Source organism: Globicephala melas, chromosome 17 (assembly GCF_963455315.2).
Source record: "Globicephala melas chromosome 17, mGloMel1.2, whole genome shotgun sequence".
Classification (NCBI taxonomy): Eukaryota; Metazoa; Chordata; class Mammalia; order Artiodactyla; family Delphinidae; genus Globicephala; species Globicephala melas.
The window spans coordinates 61,147,815-61,157,854 of record NC_083330.1 but is presented as its reverse complement, the minus strand read 5'-3'; the positions used below and the strand labels follow the sequence as shown (position 1 = coordinate 61,157,854).

The 10,040-nt window shown below is 41.9% G+C and overlaps 1 protein-coding gene across 3 annotated transcripts in view; it reads left to right on the top strand.

Annotated features, from left to right (window-relative positions):
* The first annotated feature begins 697 nt into the window (after positions 1-697).
* Positions 698-10,040, top strand: part of TAF2 (TATA-box binding protein associated factor 2) — an 81,000-nt gene continuing 71,657 nt past the window's right edge. Inside the window, exons 1-2 of one of the 3 annotated variants that reach the window (XM_070043982.1) lie at positions 698-1,070; positions 1,489-1,542. In XM_070043982.1, the coding sequence (XP_069900083.1) occupies positions 987-1,070; positions 1,489-1,542 (138 nt within the window). In that variant the 5' untranslated portion in view covers positions 698-986. The other 2 variants (XM_060287181.2, XM_070043983.1) reach the window with 2 other exon arrangements.

Sequence of the window (10,040 nt, the reverse complement as noted above, 5' to 3'; positions counted from 1 at the left end):
TTAGCTAATGAACTTGTCACCAAGACAGTTGGAAGGGGTAGGCCAAGGTTAAATCTGGTCCGAAGTTAATTTTTTTTTAACTGCATAATCCACAATTAACCAAGATTTAACTTATTGGAATTGACAACTTTTATTCTCATGCATAAAATGCAAATACGATGGCTTTAAAATATTTGTCCGGTTTTTCAATAAATTCTGCATCTATATAATCCACTAATTTCATGTTTTTCTCAATAAACACTGAGGCAGCAGTACCTAGTGAGGACTCCGGAATTCGATTTAGACTCCTTGAGGTCTAATCACGTATTTTACAGCCTAAATCACTGAGCTCCAGTGAGTTTATGGTGTTTTTTCACACAGCGGACCAGAGGCACACCTCTCCTGGTTTCCTATTTCCCGGCTTCCTAGTCGCCAGACCCTGGCTCTTCGAAAACCTTTTCCCCATGCTGTTCAATATGTTTGCGCTAGATCTTTAGTCCTCTAAAATTTAGTGTTTCCTTTTTTCCTTCTCGCTGTGTTCGCCTCACCCACAAAATATCTCTGGCTGCTTTCCGAAATTTTAATAGTTCTCACCCACCGTCCGTCTACGAATAGACGAAAACAAAAACTCCGGCGCTCGGGCAAGCCCCGCCCACTTACACGTAACTTCCGACTCCTGCCCTCACGGCTGTCCCACTTCCGCTGACGTCGGAGGTCAGAGGTGACCGGCAAGATGTCGGCTGGCTGGCGCCGTCGGTGCTTGGTGTGAGGAGCATCTCCGTGACAGAAGCTCGGCGGAGACAGCTGACGGAGCCGAATCGCGGGAGAGAGTTGGAGGCGTTGGCGGCGGCAGATCGGGCAGGGCCGGGAGTGGGTGCCGAGGGAGCCCCGGCCGCGGGGTGTGACTGTTGGGTGCGCGGGGGAGCGGGGAGTGTCAGGTGCCGGAGACCGGTAATGCCCCGCCGCCCCTCGGAAAGCCGGGAAGCCGAGCTCCGCGGGGTCTCTTCATGCCGCCGACTGGTTTAGAGCCCGCCAGAATGAACAGGAAGAAAGGAGACAAGGGCTTTGAAAGCCCAAGGCCCTATAAATTATAAGTATTTTTTCATCTCCCTTTCTTCTACGTTTGGTTTTCATTAATTATATTTTGTGATTGCTTGAAACTGATATCGTGGGCCTGGGAGGCCTAGTGGGAAACTGGGAGCCACTCACGGTGATGGGAATGGTGTTTGTAGGGCGAAACTGGTTTGAATGACAGTGTGATTCAGCAGATCTGCTTCTTGCAGGTTAATAAACCTTTTTCTTAAAGTACTAAGTTGCATTTTTGCCCAAAGAAATTTATTTTCGTGGCTGTTGCTAAATTTAAAATGAGCAAGTTACCCTAATTTGTAGGGTTTTAGCATGAAAGATAAGTGTGATTCTGAGCTGCCTAGAACACAGTTCTTGTTTGTACTTGGATAGAGTTACGCATTATTTAATAACTGAAACATTTTCTTTATTCTTTAATGTACAACTCATCAGGTCGTCTGCATAAACAACATAAACTTCCAGAGAAAATCTGTTGTGGTAAGTATATCCTCAGCGGTTATAAGCAATAACAGTCCATCCTTTACAGTACTTAGAAACTTTTCTGTTCAGGTAACTGGTTTCGAGAATAGGTAATAATTAGAACTCAGAAGTCTATATGACTCCAAGGGCCATGGCTGTGCTGTATTGGCTGCCACCTCAGTTCTCTCTTTTCTTTTTCTTCCTGTTTCCTGATTAAAGTTTTATTTCTTTTAATCTGTTGCGGAATATGAAAGTCCGTATTACCAAACATTTTAGAATCGCGTATGAAAGAAGAATAAGTCCACAGCGAGATTTTTTCTATGAAAAAAGTTAAGGTTGGTACGTGCACTGACTTTTTAACTTGGCTGTTAAGAGGCCACTTGTGTTTTCTGATTCTCGGCTGACCTTGTTGAGGTGGCAGTGCTTTACACTGAAGCTCTAGATAAGGTGTTTAAAACCTAGTAAACTGCCCGCCCCGCCCCAGTTTAGATGTATGGATTGTTGATATATCTGTTCTAGGAAAAGTCCTTGATAACCCAAATAATTTATTCTTTCAGGGAGATCTGTATTAACTAGATCAAAATCTCAGTGAGAGCCGGTTTTCTTTGAGTGAGGACATCAACTTCCCTCTCAAACTTGTTTACTTAAGATGAGCTGTTTAAAAATGTAACCTTTTCATTAGAATCACAGAATCTTAGATTTATAAGGATCCTTAAAGGTTTATTAAGTCCCATATCCTCATTTAAGGAACTTCTCTTTCAAAATCCCTTACATATGATTATTTACCTTATACTTCATGGAATGATACTTTAGGTATGTTGGGTTGTGTGAACTGGGTATGGAAGTTATGAGGATTAAAGAGTCTCGTTAAAAGGTTACTGTAATAATCTAGGGTAGAAATGATTTAGCCCTGAATGGAGGTATCATTAGTAGAATGGCATAGAAATAGAGTTGACATGATTGACTGATAGTGAACATTTATTATGTACATACTACATGTAAGACCATCTTCTAAGGTTTTGTGTGTATGACCTCACTTAATCTTCACAGTAACCCCATGAGGTAGATGCTATTTTTTTTTTTAGATGGATACTATTTTCATCCTTATTTTTATAAGTAAAGCAGCTGAAAGAATGGAGGATAAGTAAATTTCTTAAGGGCATGAAGATAGCAAGTGATTGAGCCATTTTTAATCAGACATTCCCCTTTCCACATCCTCTACCCCTGGCACAATGATAGGTAGAAAGGAATTGCAGATGACTCTTAACTAGGAATGCTAGAAAGGAGTTGTGGATGATTTTTACATCTCCCGTTGGAAAGATTGGTTAGATGGCCTATGGGCTAGGGTCCCAGAAGGCACATTCTACAGATTAATTGAGGGAAGTAATGAAGGGACTACTTAGGGTTAAGAGAAACCAACAAAAGTTGGAGGAGCACCCTAGGTTAGCAATGACAAATAGTTATCACTTCTAAACCTGAAAGAACAAAGGAAGAGAGAGGTTACAAGAACCTACTGTACCTGTAGGAAAGACTTAGCTTACAGGAGCTATGGTCTTTGATAGAAGAGTGGGGCTACTGCCTCCTTCAGCCTGGCAGGGAGGATCCTGGGGGAATAAATATACGGAGCTCGATTTTCTGCTTTCAGTTTTCTCTTTGTGCCTCCCAGTTGATCACCCCAACAGGCAGCCAGAGGGCTAGTGCCTAGTTAATGCTACTCCTGGGGCGCAGAATAAAGCAGAGAGGGTAGATTAGGAGGGGCAAAAGGAGAATATCTAGAACAGTCTACCCCTTTTGCCCCAGATCATCCTCTCTTGTCTTTTGTTATGACAAAAGTGTTCCCAACTTAATGAAGCCCTATCAGCTATTGTAGGCGTTGGCATTAGCTAATTTCCCGTTTTTGTGAGTCAAGTTTTATTTGATCACAGCCACAGCCACTTATTTATACACTGTCTATGGTTGCTTTGGAGCTACAATGGCAAAGTGGAATAGCTGCGACAGAAACTGTGTGGCCCGTTATGTCTGTTTACTATCTGGCCCTTTAAAAAAAAGTTTGCTGATACCTGGACTAATCTATTGGTGTGAAGAAATGGCAGTTCAGCATTATTCCCATCTAAGATATTAGCTATCACCAGTATCTTTCATATAAGACAGTAGAAGAAAAGTGGTTGAAAGGATGTGAAAATTAATTGCTACAGCCTCTGCTTTCTTTAGCTGGTGTCAAGGTCAGGGTTGATATACACAGCTTCCTTATTCCTCCACCCATTCATTTTTCTCTTTCCTTTTGACAGCATTTCTTTTGGTCCGCCCTAGACGTTCATTCCTGTAGGATCTACATCCTTGCTTGTTTTGACTTCATTGAGTTGTTGCAGTTTTCCATTGGTTAGGACTGTTGGTCAAGTGGACCTAAGAGGCATTCCAGTGAATCCCCTGGATTGCAGATGGAATTCTTGCTTTTATTGTGTAGTAGAATCTCAGCTGCTGCTAGTCATTCCAGCCAGTACAGTGACCCCTTTCTCTGCCTGTTAGTTCAGGCATGAGGAGCCCAAAGTGGTCAAGTCTCAGCTTCCAGTTTAATAGAACCATGACTCTGTGCCCAGGTGGATGCATTCCTCCCTTAGCTACTAAGACCTCCAAACATACTGACCCTGAGGTCATGAAGACAAGAAGCAAAAATTGTTCAGTGGCTTTTTGGAGGAATGGTGAACATAGTCACTCCAACTTTTGTCCCTTGGTTCCCAGATCTATTTTGGCTATGAAGAGATGACCTGATATATTGTCCACTAGTTTAAGATGGCATCCTGTTGGAGGTCTCAATTGGTGCTGTAACTGAGCCTTCAGTAGTTGATCGTGTCAGCTGCTCTGGATGATAGGACAAAAGGTAAAACGAGTAAATTTTGTGTGTAAGAGCCCACTGCCACACTTTTCTATACACATGGAGGCATGTATGGGATAGCATGTTGACATGTATGGCTTTTTGCACGTATATTATAGGGAAGGAAAATCTAGAATATGTGTCTATTTTTATATAAGGACAAATTACTGTCTCCCTCCATGATACCAGCTGTCTAATGTAGTCATTTTACTACTGAGTGACTAACTGATCCTTCCTGGGAAGGTCCCGTATTAGAAGCTCATTTTGACCCTCTGCTGTTGGGAGGTGAGCACTCAGCACTGGTGGTAGCCAGATCAAGCTTCGTTGGGGGAAGACCTTGTTGCTGGGTTCATGCATAGCCTTGGGGTCTTGCCCCAATGACCACTTTGTATATTGAGCAGGGTGGCTAGGGAAGGAGTCTGGACATCTACTGGATAGATAATCTTGCCAGTTGATTTTTGAGGGCTCCCTCTGCAGTCTCTGAGGATGCCTCTGTTGGTCATTCATGTGATGATATAAATATTTTCATATTATAGCTACTCTGAGAAATTCATTTTTACATTTACTTCTCCCACCGTCCTCTTCTTTTCAGTTTTCTTGTCTTGTTCTTTCCATATTCCTAACCAGCTGGCTAACCCAGCAGTTGCCATGGATCAGTGTAGATGTATACTTCAGGTCATCTCTACTTCTATAAACAGTGTACAGTCAGTTGTATTCAACGTTCTGCCCACAGTAGGCTTTTCTTCCGTTGTCTTTCAGGACCACACTTCAGTGGGTTCTGATGGTAGCTACCATCCACTTCCAACTGCGCTGGCATGCTGTGCAGACTTATTCATAATTCAGGCTTGTGCTTTGTCCTATTCTTTTAAGTGAGCATGGGGACCTCTCCATGAGGCCATGGGTGTGGATTGAGGGAGCGGTGGAGATGCAATGGGAACAAGTCCCGTTGGATTCTGAGTCACCTGCTCATGCTGTTTGCTCTTTGTGCCTGTGAACTTGCTTGGGCCTGGTCCAGAGGTGTTGTTTCCATTTAAAAATGGAAAGCTACTGCACATACTGAGTTCGTAATGGCCATTTTAGGTAACAAAAATTACATGAAATTTTGGGGAGTTCCGTGATCATCTGTGCAGTCTCTACTGCAGGGTCTTGTAGCAAACCAGTAGTTGCTTTGCAAATGGAAAACAGTTGTTGGCAGAAGAAGTCTTGGGTTTCCTCTGAAACCCCAGGAATGATGGTGTACTGTCATTCTGTTGAAGAAAGCCAGAGTCAGTAAAGTATCTTTGTCTGCTGTGGACGTTCCCAATACCGTTGGATATGCTGAGTCATAATGCCCAAGTGGCAGGGCAGCTTGAACCACAGCCTGGACCTACTGCAGAACCCTTCCTTGCTCTGGACCCCTCTCAAAGCTGATAGCCTTATAGGTTGCTTAGTAAGTAGTATGCCTAAATGTGTATATTGCTTTCAGGATCCAAAGAAGCCTACCAATTTTTGTGCCTCCTTTTTTCCCCCCTCTTGGTGGGCAGTGCAAAGTGAAGCAACTTGTCTTTCACTTTAGAAGGTTTATTTTTATGTGCCTCAGACCACTGGAACCTTAGAAGCTTTATTGATGTGACAGGCCCCTGAACTTTCATGGGGTTTAACTCGCAGCCTCTGCTATCCACGTGTTTTCTACTAAGGCATTTAGAGAACTTACTCTTCCTTTCTTACCAGGTCCAGATAGCATAATGTTGTCAATATAACATGCCAGTGTAATTCTCTGGGCTGTCCTGTCCTCTGGGCTATCAGGGGACTTTTGGACTATGTCTTGACTGAGCAGGAGAGTTGATAGAGTTATTAGTTACTAGATGACAGTGAGGGGTTTCTGACATCTGGAAGACAACCTGCTTCTGATTGATTTTTTTTTTTTTCTGATAGGCATTGGGGGAAAAAAAATTTGCCTGATAATTAGTCGCAATATTAGCTACCAAGAATTGTGTTGATTTGCTGCGGTCAAAGTACTGCATCTGCAAACATGGTTGTGATTGGCAAGTTTGCGATAAATCACTATCATTCTCGAAAACCTACTTGACTTTTGCACTCGCCAAATAATTGAGTTAAATGAAGACGTAGTAGGCATCATTCAAGTCTCTGTGGTGGCACTAATCTCTGCAATTCCCCAAAGATGTCTAGTTGCATTGATTTACTACCTTGGAGAAGGGGGATGGGTGTTCCAGTGGTGTCCACTTAGTCCTTCCACTGTAGTCTTCACTCAGAGAGTGAGGTCAGAGAATGAATATGGGGATTTGCCAATTACTAAAATGTATACTGTATGTTCTGGACTGGGGAGATAATCTCCAGTCCTACTCTGCGTTAGACGTGGGAACCCCTTTATTACTTGACCTCCAAAGGCCGCCAGTCTAGGGAATACCCTGGCAGTCCAGTGGTTAGGACTTCACTCTTTCACTGCCAAGGGCCCGGGTTCAGTCCCTGGTTGGGGAACTAAGATCCCACAAGCCGCACTGCACAGGCAAAAACAAACAAACAAACAAAAAAGACCCCAAAGACTTCCAGTCTGACTAGTGGACTACTGTAATGTTTTGGGACTCCAGGGATTAGTGTCAGTTCAGAACCAAGATATAGTAACCCCAGGAAAAGGGCAAAAATTAATTTATTTGAGGTGACATAAATGTCAAGATTTTAAAAGAAAGATAAGTGAGAGTCGAACATGTTTGTAGGCATGGAAAAAAGTCCTATAAAGAGGAGAGATTGTAATTATAGGAGAGGGTAATTAATAGAGCAGGATTTCTGAGAATACTACAGAGGATGGCCTCTAGTGCAGTAGTGGAAGGATCATTCCTAAACAGGAGGGAAAGATAGGTATGTGCAGCAGAAGGGCAAGAGAATTGATAGTTGGCAGTTGAGTGGTTCAAGTTAAGGATCTTGGATGGATGAGGAAGAATGTAGCGCTAAAAATACCAGGGAGGATTGTAGTGAGAAACTGGAGGAGGCCAAGGGACAGGAGAATTTCATGTGGTTGAACAGGAGGACTGGCAGAGAAGTACGGGCATTGTGGACGTTCCAGTTTAAAATGTCAACGTCAGAGCAGTCCTGAGGAGTGATGAGGTGTCTTTCAGAGTGTGGTCTTGATTGCTATCTTGGAATGGCAGGGAAGATTGTAGGAATTGAAATCAAGGAACTTTGAAGCAGTGATACTGCATGGATCAGCTATATCTGCATTCATGTCATGTAGAGTGATGGCTGAGATGGGTTAGAAAGGTAAAGAATGAACCTTCAATGAGTATTGGGGAGTTTGGGCAACATTAATGAAAGGAACAGAGGATGGTGTACCTGTATGGCTTGAACACATAGGAAAAGAAGTAGAAAAGGACAATAATAAAAACATTTACTGATGCCAGCTATGATTTTAAGTGCATTCCTTGTATTAAATTGCTCAATTATAATAACACCAATAGGTAGGTAGTGTCAATATTCTTGTTTTACAGATGAGGAAACTGAGGTACAGAGAGCTAGAGTAACTTAGCTCAAGATCATATACTTACTGAGTAGTGGAGCTGGACTTGAATGTGGGCAGTCTACCTCAAGAAGACAGTGACACTATTCTGCCCTTGCTCTTATAGCATATGCTGTATAAAAGCCTATAAATGATCTAGAAATAGTGGAAAGTAGGAGGTTTCCTGTTTTCCCTTCTTCTAATTTATAGTGAGTGAAAGAATAAGTAGCTTCTTTTCAAAGGGGATTCAAGAGATGTTTCATCTAAGGCTGACAGGTAGAGGAGTTTTTGAAAGGGCTGAATAGCACAGGGGAGTTACTTCAAATGGGGTAGGGACTCTAGGAGGATGGTCCGCTGTCAGGTGGTGGGGAGAGAGCAGGAGCAAGAAGAGAGAGTAAGTGAGAGGTTAGGTGACCTGGTGGCTTGCAGTTATGCTAGTAGCCAAGGTTGACAGGGATTGGAGGCCAGTCAGTGGGCCTGTATGTTGCAGGCAGGTGTAGGTTAGGGCTGTAGGTGGTGTCAGAGACCTGATGATTCAAGGAGACTGGGCTTTCCCTATCTTCATGAAGTATACTCCGTTCACTGTTTTATTATTGTTAAACTTAGTTTAGAAAGCAAAAGCCTATTCTTATGTCTCACTCCTGTAACCACTTCATGACAGCACTTTACATAATCTTTTCTAGTTCACTTTTGACATTATCTTGGTTCTCCTTGCTGTCTTTCAGCTGATCCTAGCTCATTTATGTAGATTGGTCATTGGATTGCTGGTATGCTAATTAAGGGAATTTGGATCTTCATACAATTGCTCACAGTTTAACACCTTTCAACTCAGAGACTTCATCAGCAGTATTTTTGCTTCTGCTTTTTTCTGTTCTTATTTGCTTCCACATAAATCTGTCCAGATGGTCTAATTTAAGGATGTATGACTCTCTTATTTGGGAATTGGGGGAAAAAGGGCTGTAGAATCAATAGGCTTTTGAGCAGTTGGGCTGAATGTTCTCTAAAAAATATTCTTATGTTCTTGCATGTTATTTAAAAGCATTGTACTGAGAGACATTATGGCATAATGGGAATCAGTTGGGATCATTTAGATGTGGGTTTGAATCTCAGTTCTCCACTTATTAATGGTATGATTTTCTTTTTTTTTTTTCTTTTTTTTTTGGTATGATTTTCTTAACTCTTAATCTGTAAAAAGTATAAAGTAGTACTTGTCTCTTAAAGTTGTTAATGGGATTAGAACATATGAAAGTAGTGTAATGTCTGGCATATAGTAGGGCTCATTAAATAGTAGCCATTGCAGTTGTTATAATCTACTTCTGTACGGTTATTGCCTGAATTTCATCTTAGATATTCCTGTTGCAGCCCCTGAAATGTTACTATTTCATGTCCTCCATATTTTATGTTTCCAACCCAGAATATTAAACTCACTGGACATACATTCATTGTTTCAATGGTCCATCTTTCCCATTTGATTCAATGCAAGAGGGTGGTGGACAGTCGGTATATATAGCTGTCTCTCATGTCTTATGTACCTGCTTCAGATAGATGGCTTGCCACACAGCTAAGGTGGTAGAACTGTATATGGCCTTGGGACTGCTTGGTAGGAAATCATGCAGTGCTTTGAAGTGTCTGCTGCTCTTGGAGGTGGCAGTAGATTTTTCCCTACTTGCCTAAATGTTTCTTGTAACTCTTGCCACCTCACATCCTGATTTACCTCCCATGAGCAGAGGCTCATACTTGTTAGCTTTGGTGGTATGGTTTTTTACCCTATTTTGAGGGGCCTTGTTCTTTTACTCACTGAAGTGGTTTTGATTCTCTTTTTGCTCTGTTGTTTTTTTTTTTTCCCTTCCTTTCTGTTTGGATTCCAGTCTGTCTATAAATTCTTATATTTGTGAGTAGTCCTTTTATTTTCTTTTCTGGCAGATGGTGTACTTTTCACTGATAGTGAATGTGAACCACCAGGATGATAAAGTAACATAATTCAGACCCATTCAGTCACTAGGACAGCCATACTTGAAGTGAGGATCCTTGGAGAGATTGTATGTGTGTAGCTATTTGGGATTCTTTCTCTGGATTGTAGTATGTGTATAAGAAGTAGAAATCAAAGAAATATGTTCTAAAACATACCTGTGTTCATTTTAATGAAATTATTAT